The following is a 19,291-nucleotide window of genomic DNA, read 5'->3' on the forward strand; positions in this document are numbered from 1 at the left end:
AAGGTTTCTGGAGATGGACTTGTAGCCTTGAGATTGTCCATGATTGGTTACAATCTTGTGTCTGACATCCTCAGACAATTCTCTTGTTTTCTTTCTTTTCTCCATGCTCATTGCAGTACACACGGTGACACAAAACAGCAGAATGACTCCTTTTCGCCATTCATACTGGTTGAATGAGTGATTTTTATATTGCAGGCACCTACAACTCAACACAGGTGAGTTTAATTCCAAAGTAAAGGACAATTACCTGCTTGAAATATATTTCTAACAACTTCTAAAAGGTGTCAATAATATTGTCCGAACCACTATAAGATTTCTGTGTGGAATAAGCTAAGTTTTAGTAATTTTTTCAGCTTTTTTTTGTTTTGTTCCACAGCAAGCAAAAGAAGTACATATGTGGATACCAAAATATTTTTTAATTTCAACAATTTTCTGGAAGAAATGGTGCATTATTTGAAAAAAGTGCAAGGGTGCCAATATTTTTTGGCAACAACTGCATACAACATGTATACTGTTCAGCCTGGTGGAGGTGTACGCTCTACTGAGTGCCGTTATACTTTTGATTATATTTTATTCATTAATTAGCTAAATATCCACCTGTTCCTCACTCTTATTGATGAACAAATGGTTGTTTATAACAAGGTGATTGCATGCATTAATTCTGGAGTAGGAGGATTGATCTTCCTGGATGTGCTTGGAGTGAACAGAGAAGCCATTTCTCATAAACCTCTTTCTCACAATGGTTCGTTCCAGTGGTGATGTTGCATTGGCAGCTGCAAGCAGTGGGATTGCTGCCCAGCTTAAAGGCGGACAAACAGTCCATTCTACATTTAAGATCCCACTCAACCCGGCAAGCACAGAAATGACAATTGTGCTATCAAACGTAGCTCAGCTTGGGCATCTCTCCTCAAGTAAGTTTCTGGGATGAAACTTGCAATGGAAGCTCAAGACTGGCAATGGAAGCTCTCAACCAAACGCTGGAGGGCATCCTCAACGCTGGAGGGTTGGCCTTTTTCGGGAACCGTGGTTGTTGTTGTTTTTTGGTCCCCTTTTTGAAGCAATGTTTTACGGCCGGATGCCCTTCCTGACGCCAACCCTTTTTGCCGCCTTTAACGACAAACAGGGAATTACCAGTGAACTGGTACTCATCCTGTGCCATCCCTGGAGGGCAACAGTGACCCCATGGGTGAGATTTTGTTGGTGTTGTCAGGAGATTTCCACCAAAGTCTTCATATTGTGTGGTGGCATTAAAGCCAACGAGATCGACTGTCGCAAATCGATTTATCTCGATCTTGTGTTGGCTTCAGAACTGAGCAGTATGTAACACACAATGATAAGAGCGAAAGAGCAAACAAACAAATTCTGAAAACACTTGAAAATTTATCTTGGCACCAGCCATTGATGCAAACGAGTTGGAACATCTGAGCATGTTTATCATGATGCTGGGAAAAAGGAAGGGGAGCAGGGGGGTGGGATGAGGGGGTGGAGGGACCAATGATAGCATGCATAGTCCACATGAACCCACCTCGCCCCCTTCCCAACATGCCCATCCAACACAGAATGACAGAAAAATAAGTCCATTGATTACAAACCAAACAAGAGAAGCAGATGTGTTGACCTAAGCTAAGCAAAAAGTGGGTGATGGGCTGGTGATCTAACTAAAAAGGGCAGACAACAGATGGTCCAAATTAGTCATGGTACAGGAAAAGAGAGTTAGAGGTATGGAAACCAGGGATGGCACAGAAAGACACGGATGGAACATGACCTGTGGAGGCCTTCCAAGGTACACCGGCACCAGACGGCTTTTGAAATGCATCCGTCACAGGTCATTAATGTCATTTGTTCAACTCCCAAGTGGCCAAGGCCAAGAAAATGCGGCGACTCTCGGAGGGGAATAAATGTAGGAAGATTTGACCAGTGAAGATTTCCTCAGAGGAAGGTAAAAAAAAAAAAAATGTACATCTTGATGGTTAATTGTGTTAAGTTGGAGTAACAGAGCAGAACAGATAATGGTGAGAGTCCACAGAATGTGTTGCATCACTTCACATAAACAGATGAGGGGAATGCAGTCTAAACGGTAACACGAGGAAAGTCAGGACTGGAGGGAAACAAGTCGACGCATGAACAATCGGTGAAGGCCACGATGGACTCGTGCCAACAGCGGCAAATACAGACGTGTGTATAAAAGGTCAGGCCAATAATAGGCCTTGACCTTGCACTACAAACCCAGCAGCATAAGATGAAGGTGCCCCTGCATGCTGGATGTGGTTTCACCACATTGGGATGTTCCATCCCCCATTGGAAAATTTTGCAGAAATCGAATTTACAACAAGACAAAGAAATTGCTATTCACATGATCGGTCGCAATAACTTGGGTCTTGGAAACTCAGATGGTTCGGTGCAAAATTTGACAATGTAATGAATGGCATTTCTGAAACAATCATGCTTCATCCTGGTTTATCTAATAGAAAAAAGAAAACCATGGTAGACCTTGACCTTAATTATTAAGGCAGTGGACCACTGCTATGATGTTTCGGATACAGTTTGTTCCTCTTGGAGGGTGGGGTTATGGGAAGCACACTTTGACAAACTGCTGTTCTGTCTGTGTTTTATCAGTACTTGCTCATTATTAGTTGTATGTAAGCCTGGTGTTGTCTTAATGGTTTGGATGCCGGCTTGAGATCTCGTATCCAGAGTTTGAATCCTGGCCGATCATTGAATTAACACCAGGGGGGTTGACTCAGCCTGTCATCCTTCCGAGGTCGGCTGGCAATTGGGGCACTGCATCAGCAGCACAAACGCACTTCAACAGAAATGATGCAAACCAGGAGCCACGAAAACAACAACCATATTTGTTGTATCCATAGTGTTTTCATAAAGGGCCATCAACTGGGAAGGGGGAAAGGGGCAGAGGTGTGTGGAGGAGGAGGGTCGGAGGGAGTAATGAAAAGCTATGGGGAGAAGATGAGAAGTAATTGTTGATAGATATATAGTAGGGTTGCAACTATGGGGAGAGGGGGGAGAGAGTAGAGAAGGGAAAAGTCGTATAGGAGATTAGGAGATAGAAGTAAGGTAAAGGGAATGTATAGAACAAATGGGGAGAGTGAGTGACCTCAAACAAACAAACTTTAATAAACAAACAAACAAAAAAATACTGATTTTGGGGAGAAACTCCAAATATAGACCCCCTTAACCCCCAACTTTTCAAATACAGTGAATAAACATTGGTGCATCACGGATGATGAACGGAACGTTGTGGTCAAGTTTCATCAGAATTGCATGTGAAGTTTCTGAGAAGAAAGCAAATACCTATTTTGGGGAGCAACCCCTCCATAGACCCCTCAGGGCCTGAAATTTTAAATGTTATGAACAAACTTTGGTACAACATGGGTGATGAAGGATATGTTCAAGTTTCATCGAAATAGTGTGTGTAGTTTCAGAGAAGAAAGCAAATACCTATTTTGGGGGCGCGGATCAAACGTGGACCTACTTTGACCCCTGGTAGACCCCCTTAGAACCAAATGTTTTAAATGCCGTGAACAAACGTGAGTGAGAACATATGAAATATCATCTTATCCATGTTTGATCACAATCCCATCAGCAGTTTCGGTAGGAAAAGAAGTTGCAAGTGGCAAGATATATATATATCTGTACCACACTATTTACAGACCCTCAATGCTGCCGAAACTGTTTATTGGCAAGAGTTATGCTGGACGGTTTGTCATTGGCCATTCCAGCATTGTTTGTCGGTGCTCTATCCTTGTTAAATGCTGAGCAAGGAAGCAGCACGTACCATTGTATTTTTCTAAGTCCTTGGTATGACTCGGCCGGGTTTTGAACCATCGACCTACCAAACTCAGAGCGGACGCTCTAACCATGACACAACGGAGTCTGAATCATTGCAGTTTAAAATAACAGTACCATGAACATTGCTGGAATATCGTGACATTCACACAATCCGAACCTTCCAACCCCATCTCGCCACCCCCGTTTTTAATATCCCCCAAAGCCTGGCCTCGCCTTTCATAATTTGCAACAAAGCATGTAAGTTCAATTATTTGGGACGTCAACACTGTGAAAGGCCAAGAAAAATGGGATGTAGCCAGTGCATGCCGGTCATGCCAATGCAGCCACCCACATGTGCAACTGAGCTTTTGTGGGTAACATTTTCTTATTGTGTTGCTTTTAACCTTGATAGGTACAAGAGAGCAGCTCAAACAGATAAAAATACCACATACCAGTAGAGACTGTGGAAGCGGATGTGGTGAGGGCGAGGCATCGAGGCCGAGGAGGACTTTTCATGGGCCGACGAACAGGACTGATGGGTGGTGTGGAGCAATCATTTAGGTAGGTGCAGGAAAACTGAGATACGGGTGATACAGGAAGCCGGCACTGCAAACGTGGCACCTGGTGGGATTCAAAACACATAGAGAATATCATAAGAAGAAGGACATACATATTCTTGCAGTCACACCAATTCCAGATCGATAATTACAAGGAAAACAAGGAAGGCAAAAGCATAGGCCATCAATATAACAGGCCATTTGGCCAACTGAGCTTGTGCTGTATCCACAATCCAAATTTCTGAAGCAGTCTCCAAACCACACATTTCGGCGCTTGTCCAACAAAGAACTGAAAGCAGCACTATGTTGTTCCTTCTATCAGTTTAGAAGTCAGCAGTGCGTGTAAACAAATCTGCATCGATTGGAAAACATGACTAACCCCGGAGTAGATGATGAGGACAAAGTCTAAATCTGAATTCATTTGGCTTTGATGAAAATGAGAAAAATAGCCACCTGCTATGGCTTTGTTTTGAATTAAAAGTCTGAATGTTTGCAATGCTTGTGGATGCTTTAATTATTTATTTATTTTAACTCATATATGATAAAAAAAAGAAAAGGTTCAACAATAAAACAGAACCAAAGATTGTCATGGATGTAATTTTTTATAAACCTCAGGCCAAAATGCATGATTTTACGAGCCTACCTACTGCTTCTGCGTGGGGAGTTTCACCGGAGAAACAAAATAAGTTTCAAATGCAATGGTCACCACAAGGTAGCTCATCTGTTTTGTTCAGTAAAAAAACATGAATGGTCATTTGCGTAACACAACAGGTCATCAATGTCATGCTCGATTGACGAATCGTTGAAAAGATGACAGAGAGGTAAATCAATCTCTCTCCAATCTTAGATCAAAGAAAGCATTAGAACAAACTAAATAAATAAATCATCAAACCAACAGCAATGGAGAGTGAAACAACAAGCACATGAACATTCTAAAAATCGCAACGAGCATGGCATATTCACGTTTTGTCCACGTTTTGTCCACATTTTTAAGATATAGTGCTTTATATCGTTTTTGGCCCGATCACTTAAAGGTATAACCACCTTTAGAGGCCATTTTCCCCCGCAAAGCGGGGGTTGGCCTTTTTCGGGAACCGTGGTTGTTGTTGTTTTTTGGTCCCCTTTTTGAAGCAATGTTTTACGGCCGGATGCCCTTCCTGACGCCAACCCTTTTTGCCGCCTTTAACGACAAACAGGGAATTACCAGTGAACTGGTACTCAATTAGCCGACCTCGGAAGGATGACAGGCTGAGTCAACCCCCCTGGCATTAATTCAGCGATCGACCGGGATTCAAACCCAGGATCCTAGGATCCTAAGCCGGCACCCTAGCCGCTAGGCCAACACCAGGCTAGATCACTTAAAGGTGACGAATCAATTTTAAAAATTCTCAGATCCGGACCTTCACCAAAATCTAATCAATTCGTCCTTGTCACACGTGGAACATTTTCACCAACTTTCGCCCGAATCCATCCAAAACTTGAGATACTCTGCTTACATACAAACAAACATATAGACACACAGGGGTGAAGACATAACCTCCTTACACCTTCGTTGGCGGAGATAGTAATAATCACAATAGCAAAACTTCATGGAAATAACCAAGCATTTACTAACTAAAGCACTTGCAAAAAAAAAAGCAGGTATCATGTCCCATTCGCCACGAAAATGAAATTATCGAGATCGAAATCAATTGGCGACCATGTTGGTGACAGCAATAGGACCACAAACAAAAACAAAAACCAAGTGACCCATTATCGTGGAGCACTATGCAACACAATGCACCAAAACTAGCGATTACACTTCGAGTTGTCTTCTTTCGAAGAAGTAATCTCCAAAATCCTCAATAAGCCGACAATTTATTTGATCAATTACGTTTCGATCTCAGATATTTGGCTTTGCAATATGGCGCACTTCCCATGTATGAGAAGACCGTTTATGGGTGATGTCACAACACGTCATATCTGATGTTGTTCACAACTGTGGTTGCCTAGCAATTCATTTCACAACAGAATATAATGTACAGTATTAGACTTTGAAAGGCGAAATGCTCAATCTTCAACAGCATGGAAAAAGTTATTTATTTAAAAAAGAAAAATTATGCGAATTATTTATTTAAGAAACAACAACAGGAAAATAAACAGGAATTCTCAGGACTCGGACATTTCTCATCAGACAACGTTTGGAGGTTTTACTGCTAGAGCTTACAGATCAGCGTTTGAACAAAGAGCAGGCACTCATATTTAGCACGCTCGACTCGCGTTATAAAACGCAGATTTTCAGCCCATGGACAGCTGCTCCCAACTCAGTATATCGGCATGCCGAGCTTTCCTTCCCAGCTCTAGAGTTGGAGAGCAGGAAGGCTGCACACATCCAAAAACAGCCTTTGGACAAACGCAGTCGCTCCCAGAGGTGGTCGACTCGAGTGTGGCACAAAATTCAGCTCAACTTCAGCAAAACACTATCTTCCAGAACAAGCGGCATTAAAACAGAATGTTCAACGATGTAATATTCAATAAACACATCACAAAATTTACCATTAAAAACGTCGCGGGTAAATTGCCATCCCACAAGGTTGGTAACTTTCCATCTGATAGGAGATTGCGACTGTGTGTTTTGAATTATGTTCTGTTTTTAATATTGAGCGCATTGTGAAAAAACCGACAAGAATTTATTTATTTTTTCAAAAAATAATGACTTGCAACAATCTATTGACAACCCATGGACAATCCTGATTGCAAGCCATCGAAGTAGAGAAGGCTCTGGAAGAATCAGAGGGAGACTAAAGATCAGATTAAGAGATAATATTAAACAAGACCAACATCTAATAGCGGCCTAGCCCGGCTTGTTTGATACGTTAGTTGGAGGATAGTATGACCTGGGTGGGGATACCAGTTAGCAAATAATGCAAGTATTAAATCGTTTTGACTTCAGGTATGGACAGCCGGTTCGTGAATGACTTGGGAAAAAAAAAACGGTGAATGGCAAGCGATGAATGAACCAATGAATTCCACATTCCTGTGCCACCTTCAGTCGAAACAGCAGGCATTGGCAGCAGGTTCTCTATATTTTCATTCCAAACAGCATAATTCATCATTCCAATCACAAATTAATACTATGGTATAATTATATAAAAATATAATGTTAAATCACGATTGTATCGAGATATCAAACCAGCGAACCGTTATCATCTGTTCACTTCCGGACTTGGGAACAAGGTCCATGTCGATTGCATTTCAAAATCATAATTTTATTGAGGAATTTCTGAAGCCTCATACCTACCTAACGACACCCGCTGGGACCCCAAAACGTTCCACAGAAGGTTCTTATATTTCCTTTAATAAAATATGCAACTATAACAGTTACTAAACATGCTCCCCGTCATGTGACCAGATCCTCAGCTCTGATTGGTGTACGTTTGTGGGGACATACTGACAGACAAAGGCTGTTCTCGAGTACGTAAAAACAAATCCTTGAGTACAACAACAACAACAACATGCATTTTAAAAGGCCATTTTCCCTGCTAGAGCGGGGGTTAGCCTTGCGGTCCCCATGTCAATCTTCTCCATTTTGCCCTATTTTCTGCATCTCTCCTTGTTAACCCCCTTGCCCGCATTTCTTCTTCCACCATCTTTAGCCAAGTCTTTCTCGGTCTTCCCCGTCTTCTACTTCCTTCTACATTCATTTCCATCACTCTTCTCAACCAGTCACTTTCATCCTTCCTCAACACATGACCAAACCATCTCAACCTGTTCCTCTTCACAGCATCAATCACAGGCTCTATTCCCATCATCTTTCACAATTCATCATTTGTCTTCCTCTCTCTCAACGATACTCCGCACATCCGTCGAACCATTCGCATTTCCACCCTTTCCAACCTTCGTTGCTGCTCTACGTTCATTACCCATGTCTCGCTCCCATAAATCATAACACTTCTCACACATGCAGCATACACCTTTCCCTTCAGCTTCAACGACACTCCCCTCATCATCAGCACGCCACTCAATTCCCGAAACTTCTTCCATGCACATCTCACTCGAGCAACCGTTGCCGAGTCTGATCCACCTTCTCCATTCAGCATGTCTCCGAGGTAGCAAAATGTTTTCACACCTTCCAGCTTCACACCGTCTCCAAGATCCAACTCAACATTTCCTCCATCTGCAGCTCCTTGCAGGTGCACACCTTACATTTGAATGTAGCTGCCACACTGGTTAATGACCCTCTCAGACCACTACATTTTTGATGAACCCACTCAGCGCACATTGTACACTGAATGGAGTTCACTCCGACACCCTTCCTACACACAGCACAGGGCCACTTCCCAGTTCTTTCCACCTCACCACATGCTTTACCACTTGCCATCACCTTCGTCTTTCCGATATTCACCTTCAGACCTTTTGTCTCCATACATTCCTTCCACGTGTTCATCTTTTCCTTCAGTCCATCCATACTTTCCGCAATCAACACCAGATCATCTGCATACAACAACTCCCACGGTAAACCCTCCTTTACGTTCTGAGCCAGCACCTCCATCACAGCTACAAATAGTAGTGGACTTAGTACCGACCCCTGATGCACTCCCACCTTCACCTCAAACTCACCACTGTTCCCGTCCTTCGTCCTTACAGCTGTGCGCGCTCTTTTGTACATTGCCATCACTACTCTGATCAACCATTCCTCCACTCCGAACTTCCTCAATGCCCATGTCAATACTTTGCGTGGAACCCGATAAAATGCTTTCTCCAGATCAACAAACCCAAGAAACAACTTCTTCCTCTTCTCCATGTACTTCTCCTGCAACTGCCTCACAATGAAAAGCGCGTCTGTCGTTCCTCTTCCTGGCATAAATCCAAACTGCATTTCGTCGATCTTCACTTTCTTCCTTATCCTCCTCTCCAACACCCTTTCCAATACCTTCATTCCATGCTCCAATAACTTTATCGCTCGGTACGAGCCACACTCCAGAGGGTCACCTTTCCCCTTGTATAGAGGGACGAGGGTACTCAGTTCCCAATCCACTGGAATGCGGCCTTCTTTCACCACCAGATTACAGATCTCTGTCATTCTCTTCACACCCCAACTTCCTGCTGCCTTCAACATATCTCCCACAACTCCCGTCGGCCCTCCCGCTTTTCAACCCTTCATTGCTTTTATCGCTTCCTCAACTTCCTTCTCAGTTATCTTCTCTGCCGGTCCTAAAACTGGGTTACTCTCTATGTTGCCATCCCATTCATTCTCTGTATTCAACAGCATTTCCATATATCTTTTCCATCTTCCTTTAATTCCATCTGGGTCGACAACGATTTGTCCCACTTCATCCTTCAAGCAGCTCACCCCCATCACATCACACCTCTCTTTCGCTATCTGCTTTGCAATCCTGAATACTGCTTTCTGACCCTCTTCCGAATCCAAGCGTTCTCCGAACATTTTCCTACATGCCTCCTGCGCCTTTGCTACCTCTTTCTTTGCAGCCTTCCTGGCTGCCTTATAACTTTCATGCTCTGCTGTTTCTGCTCCCGTACCCTTCGCCTTCTGCCACTCCTTGAACTTCTTCCTCTTCTCGTCAATCCTCTTTCCAACTTCATCATCCCACCACCATGTTTCCGAGTGCCTCGGTGGTCCTTTTGTCCATCCACATACCTCACCAACGGCTCCCAGCAGACCAGCTTTCATTGACATCCAACCACTTTCAAGCTCAACCACATCATCCTCGACCCTACTCAGCCTCTCTTTTAATGCCTCCCTTAGTCACCTCTTTCAACCTCCACACCTTCATTCTCGGTTGGTACTTCACCCGCTGAGCTCTCCTCACACCTTTCACCCTTACGTCGCAGACAACCAAGTGGTGCTGTGAAACAGCCTCCTCCCCCGGGATCACCTTTGTGTCTCGGAGGTGCCCCCTATCTCGCCTACGCACCATCAGGTAGTCAACGGTTGTCGTCGACCCACCTGACGTGTATGTAACAAGCTTATTATCCTCTTTCTGGAACTGAGTATTACAAATCAACAAATCAGCTCCATCAGCAAACTCCAAAATCCTTTCACCTTCTCCATTTCTCACACCATATCCGTAACCCCCATGAACTCCCTCAAAACCATCCATACTCCTTCCCACATGTCCATTTAGGTCTCCTCCTACCACAACAACTTCCTCATCTTTCACGTTTTCCATCAGCTTCTCTATCGCACACCAGAACTTGTCCTTCTCTTCATCGCTCCGACCAACCTGCGGAGCATATCCCGAGATGACGTTCACCAAGAGCTTTCCAATCATCATTTTCACCATCATCAACCTATCACTCACTCTAGTCACACTCACCACACTGTCTCCAAACTCCTCAGAAAACAGGACACCAACACCATTCATGCCCTCCAGGCACCCTTGCCACACAAACTTGTATTTCTGTCCCTGCCTACCCTTCACCATTCTCACACCACTTCCTTTCCATCTCGTCTCTTGCACACAACATATGTCCACTCTTCTTCTGACCAATACTTCCACCACTTCTCCTGATCTCCCTGTCATTGTCCCTACATTCCATGTCCCAAACCTCAGAAACCGATCTCCACTTCGGGCTGTACCCTGCCCACATGTAGTTGTAATTGTCATGGTTCTCTTTTTGAGGCAATGTTTTTTTTATGGCCGGATGCCCTTCCTGACGCCAACCCTCTTAGTCGCCTCCTACGACACGCAGGGATACGGCGTACCTATTCTTATCCAGGGTACACACTGGGAAACGTTTAAAACATGGAAATCCTGGGGGGGGGGGGGGGGGGGGGATCACCGCTGCGGTTTAAACATATTAAAATAAATATTTAAACAAAACCATGAAAACAATCTGGGAAAAGTCTCTAAGTGAGAACGTGGATTTGAGAAAGCAGGAGCAGAGGTGAAAGAACAAACGAGAATATAGGGGGCGGGGCACAAGTCCAGACGAGGAGGCCGCACGAGACACCAGGCCGCACGAGGCGCGGACAAAGAAACGCCTAATTACACACAAATTTGCAACAACTACAAAACCAAAACCAAATAGAAACACACAATAACACATACACAATAAAATACGCAGCGGAAATTTGACAAAGAAACGAACGGGAAAACACTCAAACTTTGATGCCGTGGAGAGATCAAAGCAAGCCCCATCGCTCGAGGGACCGGAATGAAATCCTTGAGTACAAGGGTCTCAAAATGCATTGAGTACAACGGGATTGTGCATGGTGATGGAGGCCTGAACCATGCAGTCATCATGGACTGGTAAAATCAATTCAAGTGTGATTTCCAAAAAAAAAAAAAAAAAAAAACTTTTTGATGAAACATATTACCACGCCATCTTCATCAATCTCCAAATTTTTATGGAAATTTGTGATTGAAGAGAGTGTAACCCCATAACCCAGTTCATGGAAGTTACCCAATCCTGAGATTGGCGAGCCATATTATTCTGCAGTACTAGGCCATATCAAAATGGTCCCTCCATTTTGCTAGGCTCAGGAAGCATCAATCTGGTTTCTGCAGTTGTACTAAAGCCATCGTGGTGATGTTATAGTCCAATTATAATACTAGACTACCTTTCATGATGACAAGTTGAAAGAATTCCAAGATGCTTCCTTGGAAACCAAGCATGAAACTAGTCCAAAATGGTGATTAGAGTCAACTGCAGGCCTGTTCACAGAATGCACTCATCCAGTATTATTCCTTCATGAAAAGATCAGTAAGATAATTAAATAAATAAAGATATAAATACCCACCATGATGCATGAGCAAAAAAGGTTTGCTTTAAATTTACTTTTATACCTTATTACAGCTTCAGGTCTTCTTGGGTATGTCTGTATCAGCTTTGCACATCTGGATTTGGGAAGTTTCTCCCATTCTTCCTTGCAGATTTGCTCAAGCTCTGTCATGTTGGATGGGGAGCATCAGTGAACAGCAATCTTCAAGTCTTTCTACAGATTCCCAATGGGATTCAAGTCTGGGCTTTGGCTGGTCCAATCAATGACTTTCACGTTCTTGTTCTAAAGCCATTCCAGTGTTGCTTTGGCTGCATGCTTGGGGTCATTGTCCCTGTTAGAATGTAAATCTTCACCGTCGCCTCAAGTCTTTTGCAGTCTGAGGCAGTTCTCCTCAAGTATTTGCCTGGATTTGGCTCCATTCATTATTCCCAGAGGCTATTGTCCTTCTGCAATTACAGACACGTGAAAAAGTAAGTACACCCCATGTAAACTTTTGACTTTTTCAACATATTTCAACATACAGCTATTTGAACTTCATTTCAACAATATTGATAGATAAAGGTGATATAATATAACAAATATCATGAAACATTTACATATTGTAGTCCATTGTATAATTTAAATAAACATGAATGCAAATTTCACATGTGGAAAAAGTAAGTACACCCCCAACATTTATCACTACTTCAAATACCTAAAATTAGAATCAGGTGCACCAGCTCAGGTGCAAATGATTAGAATATCGTTAGAGAGGATCTTGGAGGAACCTGTCTTATTTAAACCTCAGACATTTAGTTTGGTTTGCTCCGGAAGATCATCTACAAGTGGAGAAGATTCCAAACAATTGCCAACTTGTTCTGGTCAGGCCGCCCCAGCAAGTTCAGCCCGAGAGCAGACTGCAAGATGCTGAAAGAAGTCTCATGGAACCCCAGAATGTCATCACGGGACCTACAGGTAGCTCTTGCCACTGTTGATGTCAAAGTGCACGAGTCTACCATTAGAAAGAGGCTGCACAAATTTGATCTACATGGGAGGTGTGCCAGGAGGAAACCTTAGCTGTCCAGAAAGAACATCAGGGCAAGACTAAAGTTTGCCAATGAACACCTAGGCAAAGACCACCACTTCTGGAACAATGTGCTCTGGACAGATGAGTCAAAGGTGGAGCTATTTGGCCACAGTACCAGAAGACATGTTTGGCAAAAACCAAAGACAGCATTTGACCACAAGAACTTGATACCAACTGTAAAGCATGGTGGTGGAAATATTATGGTTTGGGGCAGCTTGGCTGCATCAGGGCCTGGGCAGCTCACCATCATATAATCCACTATGAATTCTTCATTGTACCAGAGGGTGCTTGAGGATAATGTGAGGCCATCTGTCGGAAAGTTGAAGCTCAACCGAAGGTGGACCTTGCAACATGACAATGTCCCTAAACATGCCAGTAAATCCACCAAGGAATGGCTGAAGAGAAATAAATGGAGGGTTCTGGAATGGCCAAGTCAAAGCCCGGATCTAAATCCCATAGAGATGTTGTGGGGGGATTTGAAACGAGCTGTGCATGCAAGAAACCCCTCAAACATTGCACAACTGAAAGAATTCTGCATGGAGGAGTGGGCAAAAATTTCTCCCAGTCGATGTCAGAGACTGGTGGACAGTTATAAGAAACGCCTACTTGAGGTTGTTTCTGCCAAAGGGGGCAATACCACCTATTAGAGCCAAGGGTGTACTTACTTTTTCCACATGCGAAATTTGCATTTATGTTTATTTAAATTATACAATGGACTACAAAATGTAAATGTTGCATGATATTTGTTATATTATATCACCTTTATCTGTCAATATTGTTGAAATGAAGATCAAATAGCTGTATGTTGAAATATGTTGAAAAAGTCAAAACTTTATATGGGGTGTACTTACTTTTTCACGTGAATGTATATCTCAGAGTTCTACAGACAGTTAGTTCCTTGGACTTCATGTTAGATTTTCTGCTCTGACATGCACTGTCAACTGTGGGACCTTGTATAGAAAGGTGTGTTTCTTTCAAAATAATGCCCAATCAATTGATTTGATCACAGGTGGATTCCAATCAAGTTGTGGAGACATCTCAAGGACAATCAAAGGAAATTGGATGCACCTGAGCTCAATTTGGAGTGTCATATCAAAGGGGTTGAATACTTATTGACTCAAGATATTTCAGCTTTTCATGTTTAATTAATTTGTAAAAATTTCTAAAAAATAAAAAACTACGTTCAAATTAGGGGGGACATTTTTTTGAATTAATCCATTTTAAATTCAGGCTGTAACACAACAAAATGTGAAAAAGTCAAGGGGTGTGAATACTTTCTGAAGGTACTGTATGTACACTTTATTCAAGGCACTTTTGTACTTCAAGTTTTCTTGCAATTCGACAACCGTTTTCTTGGCTCCAACATCTGTTTTTTTTTCTTTGTAGCCTTTTGCTTGTGGGCTTCAAGTCTAGGCCGGTCACTCTCCTTGGTATCTGTTCCATAAACGATGTCAAAAGGCTTGAAATTGTCACCATATTCAACCAAAATAGGATCTGGAAGCTAGAGCAGTTTATCCATGATGGTGTTACAGGTTGGAGTACAGCATTCCTCGTTCTCACATTTCTTGATGTGGAATGAATACCATCGCTCTCTACAGTGTTCAACCAGCAATTTATTTTATGAAGCAATGCCTTTCTTTCATGGTGGACGTCTTTGTAAGGTTGCATCATGGGTCTAACCCTGTGAAACGGTCCTTCAAAAATTGCTTCACTTCATCTATCTTCATCTATCCTTCACTGGCTGCTCGATTTGGATGGGCTTTTCCCTTTCACAGACAACTTTTTAAAACGATATTCAATGATGTCCTTGCAGGACTGGAAGCTGTTTGCCCATGCTCCCTTCACTTCTGGAAAAAAATCCTTGAAACCCTTTCTCAGTTTAGCTTCTATCTCCTCAGATGCTCTGTCATGCTGCAGGGAACAGTTCTGCAGACCCAAGTTCAAGATGGACATCTCACGCTCTGCCATATTTGTCCAACTTTGGCCAGTTGCACATCTTGCTGCTACGATCATGTCTAGGTCTAGTTTCTTGAACAGGGAGATGAGGGATTGTTTGACAGTCTCGAGTGTGTTCCTTGCATCAGTCTCACCATCTGAACATTTCAGGGATATTTTAGAAGGAGATTCCAGAATGTTAATTTGATGTTCAATAGCAACAGCATGTCAAAATGGACTGGAAGCCTGGAAGACCACATCATTTAAAGGAACAACAACTTCCCCCCAACACAATGACTTTCTGACATCTATTGGGATGTCTACCTTCAGATAAACAGATCGAGTTAAACTTCCAATATGATGAATGTTGTGGTTCAAAGCAGAAACAGTGGTGTTTTCCGGTGCCAATGTTTTCTTGTCACAAACTCATGTAGACAGTGGTAAATCTGGCTCCCTGGGTAGGATCTTGGCTTTATCATCACAACTGTAGAATAGGCATGAATCACTTAGACAAATTGACAAGTGCTTCACGTACTTCACCAAAGTGGCACAGTAGTGGTCATCTGGATGCTGTGCACGGAGTTGTCGTCTCTGTATCTTGTACTGTAGTTCAAAACGTGAAGTGAAGTTCAGGGTGGCGTGGATATGTGGGTTTTTTGGGGTAAATTGTGTTTTGGGGTAACACAAGTGCTGAGGATGGGATTGGCATGTCTTCCGGGCATTGGTCCTCAGCTCGCTGAGTAAGACATTTTAATGAAATCCATTCCGACATACTGTATATGCAATGTTGTGGCGCCATTTGTCAGCAGCTGTAACCTACCATATCAAAACACTTAGTTGATGGCAGAATATCTCAAATGCGCCAGTGGGATGGCCAGCATCGAGTTTTCGTAGGTCTGGCAGTTTGTCTTTTGTTGTGTTTGTGGATGATTTGCAGTGGATGAATGGATGAGTGGGTGAATCCATCGATACTTCTTTATTCAGAAACAGAGGATTCTGATTTAGAAAGCCTCGGCGGAAAGAAAGATTTAGAAAGTTATAGATTCAGAAAGCAACATTTTCAAATCCCATGTTCATAGATCAGCACAGCATTGCAGGTCACCACATGCCAGCTGTCCAAGAGCCTCAGGAAGAGGCTGCCAGGCCACATGCCAGGGTGGTCACTGCATCAGGCTCTTGCTGGCCCTCAGTGCTGCCACGATAAAAGCATGGTCCGCAACATCTCCTGCTGGTGGTCCTCCTGGTGCACCATGAAGGGTGCCCAGGAGAGGAGGGGAGAGCACCTCTGACACCCAGTGGTCTCAGCCCCCTCTAGGGTCTGGTGACCCCACCAGCCCAAGATACTCACTCACACTGCACCCCAATGGACAGGGGACACCACACTCCCCACGGGCCCAGGTCATGCTACAACACCAGTGGTCGGACCCAACGTCTAAATCCTGTCAATGTACAGTCACGTGAAAAATTAAGTACACCCCATGTAAAGTTTTGACTTTTTCAACATATTTCAACATACAGCTATTTGATCTTCATTTCAACAATATTGATAGATAACGGTGATATAATATAACAAATATCATGAAACATTTACATTTTGTAGTCCATTGTATAATTTAAATAAACATGAATGCAAATTTCACATGTGGAAAAAGTAAGTACACCCCTACATTTATCACTACTTCAAATACTTAAAATTAGAATCAGGTGCACCAGCTCAGGGGCAAATGATTAGAACATCGTTAGAGAGGATCTTGGAGGAACCTGTCTTATTTAAACCTCAGACATTTAGTTTGGTTTGCTCTTTGTTGTTGAAGTGTGTGGCATCACCATGCCTAGATCAAAATAGCTTTCTGAGGCCTTCAGAAAGAAGGTTATAGATGCTGACGAGTCTGGGAAGGGATTTAAAAAGATCTCCAAACAATTTGAAATCAATCATTCGACTGTCCGGAAGATCATCTACAAGTGGAGAAGATTCCAAACAACTGCCAACTTGTTCAGGCCAGGCCGCCCCAGCAAGTTCAGCACGAGAGCAGACCGCAAGATGCTGAAAAAAGTCTCTAAGAACCCCAGAATATCATCACGGGACCTACAGGTAGCTCTTGCCACTGTTGATGTCAAAGTGCACGAGTCTACCATTAGAAAGAGGCTGAACAAATTTGATCTACATGGGAGGTGTGCCAGGAGGAAACCTTTGCTGTCCAGAAAGAACATCAAGGCAAGACTAAAGTTTGCCAATGAACACCTCTGCAAAGACCAGCACTTCTGGAACAATGTGCTCTGGACAGATGAGTCAAAGGTAGAGATATTTCGCCACAGTACCAGACGACATGTTTGGCGAAAACCAAAGACAGCATTTGACCACAAGAACCTGATACCAACTGTAAAGCATGGTGGTGGAAATATTATGGTTTGGGGCAGCTTTGCTGCATCAGGGCCTGGGAAGCTCACCATCATATAATCCACTATGAATTCTTCATTGTACCAGAGGGTGCTTGGGGATAATGTGAGGCCATCTGTCGGAAAGTTGAAGCTCAACCGAAGGTGCACCTTGCAACATGGCAATGACCCTAAACATACCAGTAAATCCACCAAAGAATGGCTGAAAAGAAAGAAATGGAGGGTTCTGGAATGGCCAAGTCAAAGCCCGGATCGAAATCCCACCGAGATGTTGTGGGGGATTTGAAACGAGCTGCGAATGCAAGAAACCCCTCAAACATCACACAGCTGAAAGAATTCTGCATGGCGGAGTGGGCAAAAATTTCTCCCAGTCGATGTCAGAGACTGTTAGGCAGTTATAAGAAATGCCTGGTTGAGGTTGTTTCTGCCAAAGGGGGCAATACCACCTATTAGAGCCAAGGCTGTACTTCCTTTTTCCACAGAAGGAAATGGCATCTCTGTTAATTTTTTTGTAGAATAAATTATTGCAAAGTCAATTTTCATTGTTTTTTTGTTCAATTAGATCACCTTTATCTATAGATACTGTTTAAATGAAGATCAAATATTGATATGTCCACATATGTTAAAAAGATTTTAAAAAAACATTTCATGGGGTGTACTTACTTATTCCACATGCGAAATTTGCATTTATATTTATTGAAATTATACAATGGACTACAAAATGTAGATGTTTCATGATATTTGTTATATTATATCACCTTTATCTATCAATATTGCTTAAATGAAGATCAAATATCTGTATGTTGAAATATGTTGAAAAAGTCAAAACTTTACATGGGGTGTACTTACTTTTTCACGTGACTGTAGCTCCTCAGCTGCCTGGCACAACCAAATATTCCAGTGGAGCAGTTTCACATGAAGCCGCCCCCCTTAACCCGCACTAGTCCGTATCCCACAGCCTGGGGACCAACTCCCACCGAGGATGCTTTCAAATAAATTTTCATTTCAATTTAAAAATTCTGGCCTCGTGTTTCCAAACGTGGCTGCACACTATAGCCCCATTGCCATTGGGATTTTCTGTCCCTCCCTGCAGCCACTGCTGGGCTTTGGCCTCCTGCTCTTCCAACGTTTCCCAATTGTCATGAGCCCCCAGCTGCCCATGACTCACAGCTCCTACATGACATGAACAAGGTGTGCTTCTGTCCTCGTGTGCGGTCTCGCCCCGCCCCCATTATCTCCTTGCCTTCCAACTTTTGCCCTGTTCACGTGACTCGTGGTTGTCCCTCTTGGTCCTCTCCCCGTTGGTATTTTGTGAATATAAGATTGTTCTTCACGGTTCTGTTTAAATACGTTTAAGCTTTCCCCTGCAGTGTTTTATTCAATGGTATATTACAACACGCTGTTTTACTTCCTATTTAAAAGGCTCTTTTCAATTTCCTCTCCAACTCATTCCACTTCAAAAAAATATTCAGTCTCTTATACGTCTCCCTCACTACATGGTCTAAATTCACATTCATTCCACCCCTCCTCCATCGTTCTGAAACGGATCGCTAACTTGAAAATCACAATAAACCCAAATTGTTATAAATGTTCGTCTTTCATTAATCATCCACATTCTAAACTCCCCCCTTGCCCCTCCCCTCCAAATTTCCCCCCTTGACCCTCCCCTCCAAATCTCCCCCCTTGCCCCTCCCTTCCTAAACTCCCCCCTTGCCCCTCCCATTCAAAACTTCCCCCCAACCCCTCCCCTTCAAATCTCCCCCCCCAACCATCCCTCCCAAATTCTCCCCCCTCCCAACTCCTCCTCAAAGCTGCCTCCTCCCC

General features: G+C 43.1%; 1 protein-coding gene across 1 annotated transcript in view; it reads right to left on the minus strand.

Annotated features, from left to right (window-relative positions):
- Positions 1-4,238: 4,238 nt before the first annotated feature.
- The window catches only part of LOC137423039 (PCNA-interacting partner-like), a gene marked incomplete at both ends in the record, with an annotated part of 86,043 nt that continues 70,990 nt past the window's right edge, over positions 4,239-19,291 (minus strand). The window contains one exon of the mRNA XM_078769221.1: positions 4,239-4,407. Coding sequence (XP_078625347.1) covers positions 4,239-4,407 — 169 coding nt within the window. The remainder of the gene's footprint in view (positions 4,408-19,291) is intronic.

The sequence above is a fragment of the Myxine glutinosa genome, unplaced genomic scaffold, assembly GCF_964187855.1.
Source record: "Myxine glutinosa unplaced genomic scaffold, kmMyxGlut1.1 SCAFFOLD_1704, whole genome shotgun sequence".
NCBI lineage: Eukaryota > Metazoa > Chordata > Myxini > Myxiniformes > Myxinidae > Myxine > Myxine glutinosa.